The following is an 18,860-nucleotide window of genomic DNA, read 5'->3' as shown; positions in this document are numbered from 1 at the left end:
GCTTTCTAGGTTCAGCCAGGTCACTTTGGAAAGGATGAGCAAGGGCTCCTGCAGGCTCCAGTAAACTCCCTGCAGGTCTCGGGAAGACTGCCTGGAGCACAGCTCCCTGAATCCCTCTGCCCTCCATCCCCACGCTCTCCATCTCTGCTCAAGGGTGGAAATGCAGAGGAAAAGCCCACGCCATGCAGCTCTGCTCAGCCACAATGCTGAGCTGTGAGAACCAGACGCAAGCATACTGATGAAAAATCCGAGTTCTTCCTAACAAACTGGGCTCGCAGATGTTTCCAACCACACAAAACCCTGCGAGGGCACGGCCACTGGGTGCAGGGAGGACCATCAAGCTGCTCAGGTGCACCATGAAGGCATCGCTCCTCGCATCTGCCTGCACTCACCCAGCACCCCCAGGTGAAGGGAGAGCAAAGCAACTTCTGCAGCCCAGGAGGGACAAGGTATTAGCACTGCAGACAGCTGCGAGGCACCTGTGTTGTTTTACTGAATGGCCTTTCTCGCTGGAAACTCCGCATGGGATCGCTTCCAAAAAAATCCCGCCAGGATGTTTCTCAGTCTCCGCAGCCACCCACCTCTCCCGGTGCAGATCTGAATGGCACGAGCGATCGGAAGACGAACCCGGAGGTGGTGACAGCAAACATTAACCCTACTGCAAACAGAGAGGGACGGGACAGGATGGCACTGCGACGGGCGGAGGCGAGTTTTCGGGGGGGAATGGGGAGAAGAGTGTGACCTTGCCAGGGCCACGACTCACTGGTAATATGCTGAAAAATCCTCTGGGAGGAAATCTGAAGCAGCTGCTGCTGGGGGATGGGACAGGACAGGGAAGCCTGACTACACAACAGCTGAGGAAGGCACAGTCTGGCACAGCACGTGGCACAGAACACAGGTAGATTAAGGAGGCAGGGAGAAAACCAGGAAGGGAAACCTTAACTGATCTGCGTGACTGATGACTTGCTCCTAAGCCTTTGTGGAGGACTTGCATTGCCTCTGGACAGAGCAGAAGTAATGGAAAGAGCAGGATACATGCCTTGCTTGTGTGGGAGAGTTTAGACCCCACTGACAGCAGGACTGCTGTGCTGATTGATGCCAGCAAAGCAACTGGCCACCTGTCCCACGGCATCTCTTCCAAATCTGGTCGGGTCGCTGGGGACTTCCTTCCCTTTTTTTTTTTCTTTTTTTTCCTTTCTTTTAAAAGTGAATTAACACCAGAGGGAGAAGCTTCAAAGCAATCACTGGCAGTTTGTGGTAGAGTGAATTTGAATTCATCATCCCATGAGGGTGCACCAGAAGTTCATCTCTAATTTAGTGCCGCTCCACCACAGCAGGCGTGCCAGGCCAGTAATCGATACGCCTGACATCATGGAAACCCCGGGGGGAGCTGCCTGTGAAAAACACCTGAAAGTCAAGGAGTTACACTGCTCCAGGAACAGCTTGACAAAATGGTTACTGGCACTGGAAAGCTGAGAGCACTGATTCAGAGTAAGGCAGCTCATTCAGCACCTCACTACGTCATCCTCAGGCCTGGGTTTCTGCAATAAACCCCATTATAAGATTGCTGGTGCTGAGTCAGACTCAGGCTGCCACCTCTTGGGAAGATGTTTCTGGTGTTTTCCCTAAAACAGTGCTTCATTTCCCTCTCTTTGTCTTAATCCGGGTTATTTTACTCATTCCAACAGCTGAGATTCCCCCCTCGCGCTGGCATCTATGAGGTCTCCAAGAGGGTGCTGCAAGGAAAGAAGACAGCACACCAAGACATCAAAGGCTTGTTTCTGACAGTGCTCAGTCTCATGATCATTTGATGTTGTTAAGAAGCTGCAAGTGCTGCTTAAAAAGCTTCACAAAGAAAGGCCTTCAGCCACCTCCTAATGCACGTTTGCTGCAGCTCTCCCAGGGCCAGGGCTCTCTCCTTTACACAGCTACCTACCAAAATGCAAATCTGACCAGATTTATTTTTGAGACGTTCAGCTCTGCAAGCTGAAATTGCTTAGAGAGTTCGAAAGTTACAGGGGATACAGACAGCGCTCAGCTCCAGAAAGGGCATTTCCACAGGAGACCACATCCCTCCTTTGTGCTCCGAAAGGCTTTCTGCCTCTTTTCTGCCTTCTCTGGCTCTGATTCTCCTATGGCTTGGAAATTATACTACTGCTTTCCTCTATGAAAAAAAGCTTCTGTGCAGTATTACTGTATTCACTGAGCATGTTCTCCCACTCACTTTGCAAACGGTGACATACAGCACGCAGCTCCAGCACTACAGCCAGGGAGAGCCTGCAGATCTGTGGACAGAGGGAAATACTCCGAGCAGTGATACCTGAAGCTGACTGCTTGGGTTTGTGCATGGCTCAGCCGAGGCCTTCCCTGGATCCACTGCTGGGAAAGCTGCCCTGTGTGCACAGCCTTTGTTTGCAGAACTGCAGGTGCAGGGCTTCTGTTGGGGCTTTGACCCACTCAGTGCAATCCTCGGTGCAGACTTTGCTCTCCCAAAGACAAGCAGACAGAACCGTCCTGCTGCTGAGCTTTTCGGACTAACCAGGGCAGTAAAGGTCTTTGGTAGTATTTAAGAACACCTGAAAGAGGCAATTACTGTCTTCTCACTCTATTTTTTTTTCCACTAACCATTCTGGAACTGTACTGGACATGGGTGAAGAGGTGGAGGCTCGGGTCAGGTAGAGGGGAAAGCTGTAAGAAGAAAAAAAAATGAAGCACAGTTCCAAAAGAGAAGGCAGGTGAAAGGACTGCAAGCAGATAAACACAAAGGAAAGGAGTACAGAGGAGGGCTGACCTTGGGACCTAAATATTAAACTGAAAACCTCATGGACAGACACAAATTTCACATCTTCCCCAGCGCCAACTGCTTTTGCTCTAACTTTTCAAAAGCCTCTTACTCTCTTTCCTGGGAGCATGCTCTGCAGATTCTCCTGAGGCATGGCAGCTCCCAGCACAGCAGTAACCCTTGCTAGAGAGTGGCAGCTAGAAATGCCGTGGAAAATCAGAGATGCACAGCCTGATTTAGGAACAGTCAGGGAAGCAGAAGGATCACCAGTCCAGCTGACAGAGAAGCAGGCAGAAAAAAATCCTGGCAGATTTGCTGGGCTCAGGGCCTCGACTGGCGCTGACCTCAGGACATGAAACCCAGGAGCTCCTCCATGCTCAAACATGAGGCCCTTCACCCAGAGCCCAGCAAGAAAGAGAAGGGCAAAAGAGATGCTTTTTCTTCTTTGGCACCAAAATGTCTCCAATTTGTCTCTCATTTTATTGACTTCTGCAGGGTGAGGAATTCCTTCTACCAATTTGCGGAGTTCTTGTATCCCACAGAGCCAGTGCAACCTCATCCTTCACGTCACCAGGGGAGTGATACACAAATTCCCCATCTCTAAGCACATCAGGTCTTCAAAATAAGTAATTTAGTAAACAAAATTAAAGAGAAAACTTGCTTATGAGCTCTATTCCTTTAAAAATAATAAACCAATTAACAGTAATTCAACATGCAGACACACAACTCCAATGCAGACACACTTAAACTGCGTCCTGATGGATGAGCACAGATGAGTGGGGCTGAAACCAGAGCTGACCAACAAACTGGGGTTTAATCCGTAAGAAAAGCAGTTCTTCAAGCCAGAGGCTCCCTGTCTGCTATTCCTCACCAAAGGCACAAAAAACACCTCAGGAGACTTTTCCTTTCCACTGCTAGTGAACCCAGCCAGCCCAGTGATGTTTGCTTTTCCACCATAAGGGCACAAACACAAAGCTAACCCCGTAAGGTTGAGCATATTTATTCTGGTGTTGTTTTCTAATGCTCACTGTGCACCCGACCATCTTGCACTCTTCCTCTGGAGAGCCAAGAAGAGAACGCACCAAGACCATGAAAGGGCAGGACTCTTGCCAAATCAAGCCATGACCTTGGTTCACTCCCTTTCTCCCACTTGTCAGTCTGGTAGGGATGCCAATCCTAAAAAGCACTGCTAGGATCAAGAGGAGAACACACAAGGATGGAGAAGTCGGTAACATCGGAAGGAAAAAGTAGAGAGTAAGGAATCAAGGGGGAGAGAAGGAAGGCTTCCAACTGCCAAAGAGGGATATAGGGCTACAAGGACAAAAAGACCAGTTAAAAGCAGCAAAAACTGAAGTTATTTTAGAAAACTGGCATTCTGACCACTGATGCTCTTGGGAGCTTTGAGGGCCATGTGCTCTTTGAGGCAACGACTATATTTTTGTTTTGTGTTGCACAGTGCCTGGCACCCAGGGCTGCCAAAGAGACACAAAGAACAATTGTGGAGCGTTTGCTGCACGCATAGAGAAGTTTATGTAAAATGATAGTGAGGGGAAATGGGTAAAATGAAACTGCAAGGCCTCATGAAGGGGGAGCCTCCACAGATTCATTTCTACAGCTGCTCGCAGTGGGGTAAGAAATAAAGGAGTCAGCATGGTCCAAGTGCCAGAAAAATCCTGCCTGAAGGAGCTGGCAAAAAAAAGAGAAAGTCGATCAAGGAGACACATTAGCAAATTTTTGATGTTAATACTAGCAATTGGATTGAATGCCTTCCTGCAGTTTGCAGCCCATCCGTGTTTCCACATTGCTGCTTTTATCTGGCCAGACCATCTCTACTAACTAGAACGTGTTTTGTTTTGCTTTCTAAAGGAAAATAATTGTGGGGGGAAACCACAAAAAATGCAGCCAGTGCTTACTCTCCGGATGTACTGTCTCTCATGCTGAAAATATATGGAGGAAAAACAAGAGAACAGAAAGATAAGATAGAGAGGATACAAACACACGAGACCCACAGAAGCAGACCACAGAGAAGCACCATGCAGCAGGGAATGGATCTCGGCAGCTACCGCCTCCATCAGCTCTTGTGCGATAGCAGAAGTCACATTCAGCCATGGCCACGGGCTTCACACGCCGGTTTGGGGTGCCTACGTGCCCAAAGTGCCTCACCCCACGGTTCCTCAAACTGCCACTGCTCCACCACCTCGGGCCACCGTGGGCTATGCTTCATTCCTCGTGCCACTGCCTCCCTGCCTCCATCTGCGTCTGAGATCTTCCCCTGTCCTTGCTGCTAGCTAGCTCTCGATCTGATTATCCCACTTGGCTCTTCCCCCACAACAAAGGGAGCTCTGCACTGATGTCCCTGCCAAGAGGACAGCTGTTTTCTGTTCCCACTTCTCTCCCCCTCCTCTCCAGCCTTATTAAATTCCCTTCTCTTTTTGAGGGAGGCCTGTCTGTTTCCTACCGAGAGCACAAAGGATTCATCCATCAACCCAGCTGCATTTAACACCTTAAGTAATCATCGAAGGGGATTTCACCTCAGAGACACAGCAAGCTTACCAGGGTTAGTAATTACTAAGCAGTGAAAGGTGCAGAAAAGTGAGAAAAATGCACCTCCTCCTTCAACGGTAACAAAGAAAGAGCGTGCTCTGTCACAGCCCCTCTCTGACATCTCTGTGCTGTCCTTCAGAGCCATGATCCCAGCCAAACCTGAGGCAGTGTTACCGCAGAGAGCCACGGATCTGCAGCACCTGATACGGGTTCCCCAGCCAGCACATCCAGCCAGAGCTCCGGCAGGCTGCCACGGCTGCACAGCATGCTACCTACGCCAGCCACGGCTTCTGAGACAAGGCAGAGAGAGTGAAACATCCCCGTGCTGGTTATGTACAGCAAATAAGTGTGCCTCTCACGCCTCTGTCAAATCTGAGCACGCTGTATCTGCTAAAATCACTGGTTCTTATGCCTGGTGCTCACTGCAGGAAGGTAGGAACCACTGCTGAACGTGGAAAGGCTGCTGCATTTGGCTACAAAGCCACCGTGCTGCTCGTATCTGCTTCAAAGCACTTCAGGGGTGGGGTTCGACCATGCAAAGGTGGCACCAATTGTGGAAACTCGCAAACTGCCAGCTTTGTGCCTAACCACTGCCCCTTGTGCTTGCAGAACAAAAATAAGATGAAGGCAGAAGCAGGCGATGGTTTGCGTTTCTGTGAGATCAACAGAAAATAATTCCTCTCTCACCCCACACCACCCTGAGAGATGCAAAGGGTTTGCATGGTGGCAGCTATTTCACTTCACATCAAGACCAACTCTGCCAGGAAACTGGAAGGTACAGGATGTAGAGATCATCAGAAGAGCGACTGCACAGACAAAGCTTTTGCTCCCTACCGCTGGCACCCTTTCCCTCAGGATGTCAGTCCTCCTTTGCCAGTTCTGAGCCATTTCCAGCTCCTCTTTTGGGAAATGGCCAGTATGCCCCACTGCCACTGCAAAGCCCCTTTGCACCTTCCCCCCCCAGGCACCCAGCCCATTTTCACCCAGGGACAAGAGAAACTGGAGTACTTACATTATACCAACTCTGGCTTTTCTGTAAGGACAAAATAAAAGAGAAGCATTAGTTAGCACAGAGATCTTAGGATCAAAAAGAAAGACGGACAGAGAAACTAGGGCCAATCTGGTTTGCATAATTAGCGAAGTGAAAGTGAGGTTAAACAGAAGATTTCAATGGATTTCACAGTGCAGCCCAACAGTTATTCCCAGTCACAGAAACAAAGAACAAATCCAGGAGCATGAGTCTATAATAGGAAACAGTTCAGGCTAATGTGTGCATGTCCGCATGCACGCACACACACACACAAACTCACGCTGCAATCATTTTGCAGAGCAGCAGCGCCCGCTAGCAGCAGAGGAGCTAACCATCAGCAGTGCCAGCCGGTTCTTTTAGAGGCTTTATTCTTCCACGGCTGCTGGCTAGGGTGTAAAATCACCGATTTGAACGTACCCTCTGCAAATGAGCCCTCGAAGAACTATCAGAAGGCAGAGACACAATTTTACTCACAACAGCCACCAGGCAAAACTTTATTTTAAATTTTAAATGGGAGACGCGTACAAAGACAGGAAAATTGCCGAAGAAAATCGCTAGAAAAGCTGAACAGAAAAAAAAAGACTATTGCATAATTTCAGCGCACAGTGCTTTGCATCCTCTGCACATGTAATTTTTTGCCCTTATTATGGCATTTCAGACGGTTTGAGGGCAGGCCACATGTCACACTGGAGCGTATGAAAAAGCTAGCTCAGCTTGGAAAGTCGCACTTGGCAATTTTCAGCTGGAGGTGAGATTTATCAGCACAGAGGGAGGAAGAAATAGGCTTCACACTCCCACTCCAGCGAGGCTGGCTTTCCAGTGTCAGGACACAGAGCAGAGCTGACAGAAATTACAGGCATCCCCCATTTTAGGGTGGATTAACCTCAGAGCAACGAGGCTTGGAGGCACTGTAGCCTTTCACCATTAACGGTGGTCAGTGGCAGAGCTCATGGTCAGGCACTTTGTGTGTCAGCAGCCACGCAGCTGTGCCTGTCCCCCTCTCGTGACCAGCAGCATGTCTGCGTTACACCTGCGGGAGTTCAGTTCCATGGACAAAGACAGAAGCAAAGTTTTACTGCATTTCTTTCCTTGAAGTCATCTTGCTTCTGACCTTGGAGGGAGTATTTCTCACAGCTTTATACCCCATCCCGTCTAGAACATGAAGGAAAACGAACTTATTTCTCTGACTTATGGCAGTCTTTGAAGGTTTCAGGCAGAGAGCTAAGTTCATATTCACAGAAGCACAGAAATCAGCTGCACCGGGATAGCCCACAAGAGGACCAACAACATTTGGGATGTCTTACTATAGGAAAGTAAGCACAAAGTGTTAATGAGATCAGATTGGACCAGAGATACCTACGAAGGCATGGTTTGCCTACACTGTTCTCTTCCTAAACCTCCCTGCTTTCAGTTTCCTGTGCTCCCTAGGTCCCGTTCCATACAGAATTCCCTGCCATCTGGATCCCACTCACAGAGCCAACGTTTCCAAAGGGCCCCTTGCCACCTTGGGCATTTCTGCCACTTGGGACAGCATCCTGTTCACTGCACTGGTCTCTAACAAAAAAAAACAGAGTAACGTGGTATATGCCACAGTACAGAATACAAAAGGTTGATGTTAAAAAGAGCAACAGCCCAAAGGCCTTTCCCCAGTCCCTAGGAAAAGAATATGAACTGAAGAACTGAATACACACCTGGCTCATTGACCAACCAGATGAATTTTCTTACTGGCTACACATTTCCATACTTCACCATAGGCGCCATTCATAAATGGTTCAGCTGAATTCATCCTTCTCTCCCAGCAGGACATGGGAAAAGGCCTTATGCAATTCAGGCTACACTAAAAAAATCAGGGGAATTAAGCTTTGTCCTCGTACAAACCACCTTGTCCTCAGAAGCACAGGATCTAAGATGGAGTGATTTTCCTGCAGATTTGTTTTGCCATCTGCCTGCCTTAATGAGAAAAATGCATAACTCTAAAATTCCTGGGGAAAAAAAAATCCATAATCAAACTAAAATTGGCATATACAAAACACTGCTGTTACTGAGCCTTTTAAATCAGGGTGCACATGCGGTGTCAGCACACTGCAACAGGAGTTCATTCCCCTCGCTTACATTAATTGCAGTAACTCCTTTTGCCCTGCACAGTTGAATTTCCCCAAGTGTGACTTCTCTGTGGCTTTATTCCCCTTTCACACAGTCATACTGATAACCCAACCCTCATCTTTTGCTTCCACCAAGTATTCTAAGCATGAGGAGGTTCCCTCCTCCTAATCCCTATGCTTTGCAGGTAGAACATACTAGAGAGAGTCCAAAGAGGGGCAAAACTAAGCCTCAGTGTAAATCTGACTCCTTAAATCTGCCTTCAATTTTTTCTATTTTTAAATCACTGAGCATCAGAATATAGAGGGATGCAAACTGTGAAAATCAAGAGATAGTATAACAGAGGGGAAAAAGAAAGAAAAAGGAAAAACATTCTTACTTTGAGCAGGTTAAGTCTGTCATACTGGAAAAAGAAACCATAAACATTAGAACTGAAAAGATAAAATAAATGAGCAACAGAGGAAGGGAGTTGCACACAGAAGTGGAAAAGATGTCACTGGCTGTCAGAGATGATGCCATAGGAGCAGGTACCAGAGTTCATAGCTACATGGTGGCTGTAGCCAGGAAGAACTTAGGAGAATTTGAGGAAGGAAAAAAATGGGGGCTTTTTTCTGAGCCTCTAATTAATGTAGTGTTGCCTCTGAATCTTCGCAGGTTAACGACCCTACATTTGCATGTATTTCTTTGGAAGATTACAGCCTTACAGTGCAGATGGGAAGCAGCGGATCACGTATATGAAGTTCAGCCTGCTAGCTTGATGCCAACAGAAGTTTCCACCTTTTAGCATTCCTGGGAGCAGGATCACAACTCACTCCTACGTACTGCTGCTTCCGGAGGAACAGAAACATTTTGCCAAGTGAATGACTTGCCATGGACTCTAGAGACATCACTTAGTCCTTTTTGGAACAAAGGAAACAGAGGCACAGACCTGGGTGAGGGCACAGAGCTCTGAACAAATTCCAGAGCCCTTTCTACTGATCTATGTACGTCTAGGCTCTATGCTATTCAGCTGGCTTCTGAACCCTCACAGCCCAGTAACTCAAAGAAATCCATGAAATTTATTCCCAAATTCTGAACTTTAGTCCAAAACAACCAGAATTTCATGACCTACTACCTAAAACGGGATTATACCACCCAGCAGGAGGGGTAAATAAGAAGACAGCCAAATTCTTCTCATAATTGCACGCTGGAAGGACAAGGTGCAACAGCCATAAGCTGCAGTAAGGGAAATTCTATTTGGATAGAAGGAAAAAGCCTGTTCACAACAAGAGTGATTAAGCACTGGAGCAGGGGCCCAGAAAGGTTGTGCAGTCTCCACCTGGGGAGGTTTTCAAAATGCAACTAAAGCAGATTCTGAGCAGCCTGATGTTACCAAATCAGCCCCACTTTGAACACGAGGTTGGACTAGAGAGCTTCAGAGATCCCTCCTGACCTAAACTGCTCGATCTTCAGGGCCTACATCAATATTCCTGTTTTCCTCTAACCTGACATTTTCTCCTCAGCACTCATTATTAGGTACAGATAGTGGGATGAGTCTTGAAAGACATGCGACTGAGAGCAAATAACTTTGATCCTTGGGCAAGAGCAAAAGAGGTTAAAAAACATGTATTTCACTGTTAGCTGCAAACAAAACTCTTTTATTCCCTGAGTGCAGAAAGCTGTCCCAGGAGCAGCAGTGCTTGCCAGTAAAAGCTTAAGGCTGACACAGGCCTTTAGGTGGTTTGGGCCATGCCACACTGGTGGATTGCATGGAAAAGCTCCAAAGATTCCCTACAGATGTAATCCAGTGCTTAAAAACTCCTGGTGAAGCACTCCCTCTGATGGCAACACTGCAGCATGACAATTAACGCAACAGACAAAAAGAGGGCAAGGGACTTCAAGCAGAACTGTCAGCAATTGTATAAACACAGCATCAAACTCATGGGCTCAAGCTGTTTCGTTTCATCAGCGAGACAGGTTGGAAAATCAGACTTTTTCTTCTTGCAGAAGAGGGGTGGGGAGAGGAGAAGAGGCTGAGAAAGGAGATTCTAAGTTTTTACCCTTCAGTTCTTTGTTCCTAGCCTTTCCCCGTCTTGAACAGGTATCTTCATCTGCCTGGGGAGAATCAGAGGATTCAGGGGATGCCAGACTCTCTTGTTCCAGGAAGGGCGGCTTTGTGGAGCTCAGGATGAGATTCACCCTTCAGCTGGGGAAGGGGTTTGGGGCAGGAGGCTCTGACGCATGCTGGCAGAGGTCAAGCCCAGGATCCCCCTCTCTGCATCGTGCATCCACCCTTGCACTGAACCCACCTCAGGTCCACCTCCCTTTTGTTTCTCTAACTGCAGTGAAGTATTTTTCCTCTTAGAAAAGCAAGGGGCTGGCTGCAAGCACATCCCAGTACCCGTAAAAATGTGCTTTGCATGCACACCGCTCCATGCCAATGCTCTTCCCACCTCTCCTGACAAATCTCTCCACAGCTTGGCAAGGCACCTCCAGCCTGCCACAGCCCAACATGACCTGCCCTACCCACACACCTCTCCCTACTCACCAGAATCCTTTCGGGACTCTCTGCTACTCCAGCCCTGCATTTTCCATAGAAGTTGTTTCACACCTCACCTTTAGTCCCACAGTCCTCATTTGTAGCATCCAAGCTACAATTACCATGCAAAAGACGAGCTGTCTAAAGAAAGATACGGAGAAGTTCCCAGCAGACACCAGCAATCATGCAAGATAGGGCTGGCTACACGGGGCGTTCTGACAAAGGGAACTGTAAGCCAGTACTGTCAACTTCGCTGCTAACTAGCAACTTGCCTGGAATTAAATCCAAGGCATCAACTGGGGAAAAGCCAAGACATTGATTTAGTAGATCGAGAAGCCATCCAAGCCATTCTGGTTTCAACTTGCATACACACGTGGAAATGCCAGCAGCCTGGCACTCTGTCCAATAAGCATCCCATCAGCGTTTCTGGTTTTTACACTCTTCTGAGGGTAGCACAGAGATTTGAGATCACGTCTCAAATGAGCTTATCTCCAATCCAAGCACCCACAGAGGGATTTTCTACTATTACCTTTCAGAGCGAGCCCATGAATTCTCACAATTCATTTGGGACAGGTCTGTTCTAACAGGTTTAAGCTGGGTTCATTTGAAATCACTGATCTTTAATATTTACATCACACAGAAAAAACATGTAAGGTCAGTAAACTGAGATCAATGGCCTCTCTAGTCTTCATCATAAAAAAGCAGGCAAGAAGTTACGGAGATCGACTCCCATTTCTAAAAGGCATAAAGAAGAGATGAAAGAGAAGGGATTATGTTCAGCCCACCAGAGCCAGCAGATCTCTCCCTGTAAAGACAGCAACTATTTTTAAGGGAGAAAGAAAGCAAATCTTAAAATGAAGCCTAAAATTCTTTGGAAGTAATTGAAGGAGTGTGAGGAACAGGCCACTTTTCGCACCATGTGAGCAAATATTAAGGAGATCCCAGTGATATAAGTGAAACCAGCTTCTCAGCTACAGGCATCGGGGTGAGCTCTTGCTGGCATTCTCGCAGCCGCACCAGGAGAATGCCTTACTGGAGTCACTGCTCAGTACCACGGGGAGGGTTTCTGCGTGATGAGACAATTCTACAGTGGGGCACAGGAGAGAAAAAAGAAGGCTTACTTTGGAGAGGCGCTTGTGTGACTTAATCGGAGAGAAAGCATGCAGGAATGAAAAGAGAGAAATTAAGGAAAGAAGAAAAATTACCTCACAAATCAAGAGAAGGAAAACCCACAAACCCATCAGAAAGCATTGTATCCCCCCCCTTCCTTGTTAAAAGCACCGTGAATTACTAACAGTTCCTCTGTTGGCAAGAATCACCCTCCCATGGCCTTGAATCACAGCACATCATGGGCCAGGGCAATGCAACTCATTTCTGCAACACCCCTTACCAAGGACGTGATTCTCCTGACGGACCCCATCTACAAACACAGTGTGCCCTGCATCCTGCCTGCCTCCTCAAAGCGCATGGCTTTCTTTTGGGGACAGACTGCCCAAGCGCACAAGGCTGACAGCACCATCATGAGGCTGCCATCCACCATCCTGGGCGGTGGTTGTAGTTTACTGTGTGCACAGGAAGAAGTCTGACCTCAAGGCAACCTCGGAACTGACTGGTCTCAAATGAATCATCTTGAAAAAAACCCTTTGCCCCCTTTTGAGCACACATACTCCTCCCTTCGTGGCTAGGGAGTCCTGTTTTCTCTGCTGACAGTGAACACAAAGAGGAGTGAATGAAGACTTTTTGTGCAATCCAGCAATAAATTGGGTAAAAGATCCCACAACTCATTTCACACAAGCCATCAGAGTTATGCTGTTCTGCCACCTGTGACACCGGGAAGTCGTTCAGGCTGAAATACTTCATAAAGCTGGAAAAATGCAAGTGCTCCTGACAGCAATCTTATAATACACCACTGACATCAGGGTTATAGTCAAAGGTTATGCTTGGTTCCCAAGGCACTAGCATGCTTTACCAGGTCCCACTGCTCACAGAAAATCAAGGGTCCCCAAACTTGAAGCCCTATTCCTCTGAGTATGGCAAACAAAGGCTGATACTGGTTCTAAGACCATCTGTCGAAAGACATAATACTTCCCTAGGGAAAGTAGCATCTACCCAGCCAAGATTTCCATGGAGTTTGTCAGACAGTTGTAATACTGCACCCGTAAAAGTCAACGTGCAGAGGACTGGCAGACTGATTTTGTGCAATTTAAACCTCATCTCAACACGGGGCTTAGACAGGACTGGAGAAACGCATGGACCCTTTGCGGGCTGTCTGCACAGAGGAGCATTTCTTTCATGACCCTTCACGATCCAGTTGATAAAAAGTGATTGCAACAGCTGATTTTCAAGGTCTTGCTTAAAATCACAGAGCCTTCCAAGGAAACAGGGCCTTGATTGCAAAAAGATTAGCCTACCAAAGCCATTACGGAGCTGCAGTACAAGCCATCAGCAATTCCTGGACTGAGTTCACTGAAAGGATGATGGAGGTGCACTGAAGTCTGACCTACCCAAACAGCTCCCAGTTAGGAGAATTTTCAGAATTATGATGGGGGAAGAAGGAGAAGAGTTAGCCAGAAGTAAAAAAGGCACTGAACAAAACCAGTGTACCACACTAGAGTTTAAAGCAGCGGACAAATGTACACCTTGACCAAAGTTATTTGCTCATTCCTCACCTTGGAGTTCTTGGCCCCACTGCGGCCTGACTGAGAGGAACAGCTCCGCTGTACACCCTGCTCCGGCGTGGAAGGGGATTTGTCTGATGAGTGGTCTGAGCCTTTTTCCACCATGGTGTCTCCTTGGGAGTCCTGCGGTGTTGGGGACCGAGAGCGTTTGCGCAGGATGGGGGAGCAGGCAGGCGTGCTGCGGTTTGAGTTACTGGCAGTACTGCAAAAAGAAAGAAAGAACACAAGTGTTAACCTTCAGCTCAAAGAGAAAGCAACTGCACCCTCCCTTGAGGTGAAGCATTACCCACAGATTTCTCCAGTAACACAAAAGATAAATCTGGCTTCCTGAAGCAACGCACCCCATGCCACACTTGTTACTGATCTCCCCAGTAAAATCATGCAGTAGACAGGCATCATTTACTGGTGGCAGAGAGAACTTCAGCTGCCTGTCAGTGTCTTTTTCCACCCACCTTTCAATTGATCTGCCCACAGAGAAATTAATGAGAAAATGAACTCATTCTCTCCTGTAAGGCTCTGAGATGTTAAAATGATGATCTGAGCTTAGAAAACCTACACTTGTGCTCAAGAACAAGGGAGATGTCAGTGTATTTGAGACATAGTCCCACCCCATCCCTCCTTTACTTTTTATATCAGCAACTGTGCCCCTTCTTAACAGCATGCGCAGAAACGGGATCTTATCTTTTAGGAAACACTCCATTAAAGGTCATCAAAACCCTTGGGGCATTGGGAGGGGAGGCATATGGGACACCAGTCACAGACAATGCAGTCATGACTTCCTGTACCAAATCATCCTTTCCCACACCAGTTAGAGCTGGGGATGAAAATGTTTTGCCGTAACTTAAAAGCTTTCATGGTTTGAAAAAGCAAAAAGTTAAAAGAAGAAAGAAAAAAAAATACCCCTTTCATATCAGGGCAAAAGCAAGACCTTTCAGAGATTTACAGTAATCACAAAACAGGGGAATGGAGTTTCTCTTCCCTTACCTTCAGCCAATGCCCTAACACCTAAACCAGAAAGCCAGTTACATATGTATTTATATAGAACAGAGCAGCAATCTCAGAATAAGACAGGAAAAATCAGATTTCCCAACTGTTCCTTCTCCTTGATACCTTTTTTCCTGCCAGACTCCTCAAAATACCACATGCTGCATCCATTTTATACTGGAAATGTTACAGTGCCTGCAACAGTTTAGGTATATCATGAAGTGAAATTACCAGGGTCTTTTTGGCTTATTAAAACGTACAAAAGTATCGGGTTTCTTCCCAGACTTTCAGCTGTTCCAGTTAAAATGTGTATTTCGCTCTTTCTGCTCTCCTGCTGCTACTTTTCCTGGCTACATTCAAGATGCACAGTTTTTAACAACCCAGCATAGTGGCATCTACATATACCAAGCACTATCACCAACCATGTGCACGTGGTGCTGTGCATATGGCACTAAATCCTGCAGCTCATTAGAAGTACTTCCACGGATGAAAATGATTTTGAATTGCCATTCCTATGGTTATTAAGAACGCCAGATCCTGAGGCTACATTGCTCCTGTTCGTGGTGTGGTGTGTAATTGCTTATCTGGTGTTACAGCAGATTTCCTAAATCTTGCCCCAGCACGCTTGACTCAACATAAACTGATTTGAGAGGTCCCCAGAATTACAAGACAGAATCTGAACCGATCGTTCCTGAGTCACATGTCACTGCACTAGATTTGCTTGAGCAGACATACCCGTTTCTTACTACAGCTCAACAAAACTTGAGTTTTTCAAGCACAACCTCCTTCTTGCTTTCAGTTTGTGGGTGTTCACACACACAAGTTTCACTCTGAGTTTCAGCTTCAGCCAAGCTGAAGCTTCAAAGACCAAGTCAAATTCAGTCACAGCCCTGCTTGCCTGTAGGTTACAATTATGAAAGTGCACTGAGTTTTGCCTGTTACTAAAGCACAAATAACTAGTTCAAAACTGGGTACAGAATCACCACGTGCATGTGAAACTCAAGATGCAAGCCATTAAAAAGTTTGGTACTCTCACCCAAGTTGTGATCACATGAGAAATGAGACAGATTTTGCCTTTTGTGGGCTGCAATAAATACGTTAATACTTGCTTCAGTATGCACTCACACACAGATGTGGAAAATATAGTCTTGGTTCTCTCACTCTGAGCACGATGCATGCTTTGGAGCCGCCTTCAGCTCAGGTCCTGCTAGGCGCTGTGCAGCCATGGAGGCCAACTCAAGCTGATCACTCAAGGACTCGCAAAGCTCCTCCAGTGGGTTTTTCAGGCCTGGCTGCGTAACCCATGGCGCTGCAGCTTCACAGGAGCAGCATCAGCACTGAGTAGCTTAAAGCTGGCACGTACATGCTTGCCCAGGCTCAGCTCGCACTGCCACAGCCGTACGCTTCGGTGCCAGCTCTGCCAAGCGGAATCTCTCCGAGCAGACTCTGGCTTTGAGTTTGTTTTCCACTCACTTAGCATCTCCTGCCCGCTTAAAAAAACTAACTCCATCCGTATAAATCGCGTTAGGTTTACGGGGATCATCACCTTTGCAGTGACAGGAACAGAAGAGAGCTTTAAGGGTGCCTTCTTCGGCTGTCTCCTAAGTCAGCGGCCAAGAGCTGATCAAACACGGGAGGTCCAAATCCTCCTCCTCCTATCTGATGGCCGGACAATGTGGAGTGTTTTTCACAGCAAGGGCTCTGCCGGTGCGTGCACGATGAAGGACAGGAGGAGGCCATGAGAGACGAAGGACGGGAGGAGGCCACTCAGGCAGCCGCTGCCGTGGCGAGAGTGGGCCCAGCAGCAGCCCCCCGTGGCTCCGTCCCGCTCGCCCCCGGCCCTGAGCCCCTCAAAACTCGCCCTGCTCCCGCTCCGTCCCGAAGCTTGAACCCGACCCAAGGAACAGCCATGACGAACGCTTGCTGCAGTTGCCATAGTGACCGGGGCCTGCAATTGAACCAGGAATCAACGCCTGAAATGCCAAAATGGCTTGACCCACTTCGAAAAAAAAAAAAATAAATAATAGTAATAAATAATGCTTTACAGAACTAATTGACCAGAGAGCATTCAGGGCCCCCCACACCCCTGCAGCGCAGCCTTTAGTAATGCACCGCACCGAGGCAGGCACAGAGCACAAACAAGCCCAGCCGAGAGGCGGCCCCAGCTCCTAGGGGGAACCCCCGCGTGGAGCATGTGAAGCAAAGCACCTCGGCACAGCACCTCTCATGCCTTGGGGCTGCACGGTGTTTCACAGAAACGCCTCATCTGACGGCTAAAAATAACATGTGCAACAGCAGCGTGGCTAGGAAGGGGCCAAGGCCATCAGCCACATGGAGGATGAGCAGCCCTGAACTGAGACCAAAGTTTGTCCACCCTACGAGGCCCTCCGAAATGACCACACCACCGTCCCTGGGCTCAGGACACGTACCTTGCAGTAGGTTTTTCCCAAGCCACTCGTGCAGCAAGGCTCAGCCCCAGCCTCTTCACACCAGGGCTCGCAGCCGGGGCCGTGCTGTGCCGCAGCAGCTCGGGGCTCTCCTTGCAGGTAGCAATCAGCTCAGCTTAAGACACTGAGCAAATCCATTTCAATCTCACAGCTGCAGAACGTGAATTTAGCCAGTCGTAATCGCTGTGTTACCAAGTGCACCAAAGGATTTGTAAGGAGGGCAGCTCATCTGAACAAGTGCAGTTCCAGCCACGCAGCGCTCCCTGTTTCTTTGTGATCACCAGCTTCCCAGAAGGCAGAAACAGCTCTGCGACACCATTTCCTGCAGCATATTTGTAACCCCCTCAGACTTCCTGAAGAAAGTCCTGATCTGGAAAGCTAATCGCAGCCTCCAAGATTGCCACAGCTCTCCAAAGAACTCGCTTCAGCAGAGCACAGCTGCCGAAGGTGCCCGTACCTCCCTGCACCACGGCACCCACCTGGCCGTAAGCTCTTCGAGGCCCAGGACTGTTACCAACAGCACTGCAAATGCCAGGCTTAATTCTGCAAACTGCTGAGCACTGCATCCACACACCAGCAGAGAACTTAAGCGTATATTTAGCTCTGCATATAGACCCACTGAAACCGAGGGTGCGAACAAAGCCAAGCCTGTGCTTTCCCACTTTCCTAAGCAAGACCGAAGGATATCCTCCCGCATAAAGCAGAAGTGTACTGGTGGAGCCTGGAAAAGGGCAGGAAAAGCACAAGGTCAAAAAGGCACCTCAAGCCTGCCTGGAGTACAAAAGGAGTTAATTCTCCTCAGAAAGAGCTAGTAAGGGGGTTAATTAGACGCCTACAAAGATACTTCTCTGTGATACAGTCTGACATCACTGGAAAAAGATGAGGTTCAGAAACTCATTATGCAGTCTACCAAACAGCAAGCAGATGGTAACAACTTTTGGTCATCACCAACCTACAGGCGCTTCAAATTGATAATCTACGAATGAAAACCCCCATATATCCCTGGGCTTGCCATTGCTCTATTGCCATGACGTAACAAAAGGCTATACTTATATTACATCTCCCAATAAAAAAAAAGATAAAGCATTAAAGCATTAAATGAAAAACCAATAACAACGGTAGGGCTATACAGACAGTGAGCAGTGTTTCGTGCCAATTGCTTTGAAAACAATAGCAGGAGTATACTTTCTGCATGCTTTTTAAGCAACTAGTTTTTAACCCTGAAGTCCATCCTTGTCAAAGCATTACTCCGATTATTTTGAAGTTTCACAGAATGGTTTCTTCCTCCTATGACATTCAATAGCACGCTTACATATTCATGAGATAAAATTAACACAATTATTGTGCTTCAGGGGATTAGCAAATCACTGCAAGTGTTAGGAAGGAATTTGACTTCTGCACATATGCAGCACCGCAAGGTTGGCCAAATGTATTATTAACAATGTCATTGTCTTTCTCCGAATCATCTGATACTGGTTACCACTGGAGACAGCCTAGCGATTCTGATGGACAAATGCTCTCATACCGTACGGAAACTCCCACTGTGTTGTTTGAAACAATCCCTCCACCGCTCCCTTCCTACTTTGAATTGTTACAAAAATTCCAAGAAAAAAAAAATGAAACATGTTTTCTAAATAGAACAAGACAGATCTTAATCATGCTGTCCAATAATACAAGTGGCATATGTTAGAGAGGATCATTAATCTGCAGAGAACCAAAAATGTGTTATAAATTATATTCTAAACCTCTTCATCACCCACAAATTAATACGGTTACA

General features: G+C 47.4%; 1 protein-coding gene across 14 annotated transcripts in view; it reads right to left on the bottom strand.

Annotated features, from left to right (window-relative positions):
- The window catches only part of GRAMD1B (GRAM domain containing 1B), a 96,027-nt gene that overhangs the window by 24,882 nt on the left and 52,285 nt on the right, over positions 1-18,860 (bottom strand). For 9 of the 14 annotated variants that reach the window (XM_032201894.1, XM_032201897.1, XM_032201895.1 and 6 more), the window contains 4 exons: positions 13,644-13,854; positions 12,096-12,116; positions 6,339-6,359; positions 4,696-4,719 (listed from right to left, as the gene is read on the bottom strand). In XM_032201894.1, the coding sequence (XP_032057785.1) occupies positions 4,696-4,719; positions 6,339-6,359; positions 12,096-12,116; positions 13,644-13,854 (277 nt within the window). The remainder of the gene's footprint in view (positions 1-4,695; positions 4,720-6,338; positions 6,360-12,095; positions 12,117-13,643; positions 13,855-18,860) is intronic. The other 5 variants (XM_032201888.1, XM_032201889.1, XM_032201899.1 and 2 more) reach the window with 3 other exon arrangements.

The sequence above is a fragment of the Aythya fuligula genome, chromosome 22, assembly GCF_009819795.1.
Source record: "Aythya fuligula isolate bAytFul2 chromosome 22, bAytFul2.pri, whole genome shotgun sequence".
NCBI lineage: Eukaryota > Metazoa > Chordata > Aves > Anseriformes > Anatidae > Aythya > Aythya fuligula.
This window is presented reverse-complemented; position numbering and strand designations above follow the sequence as displayed.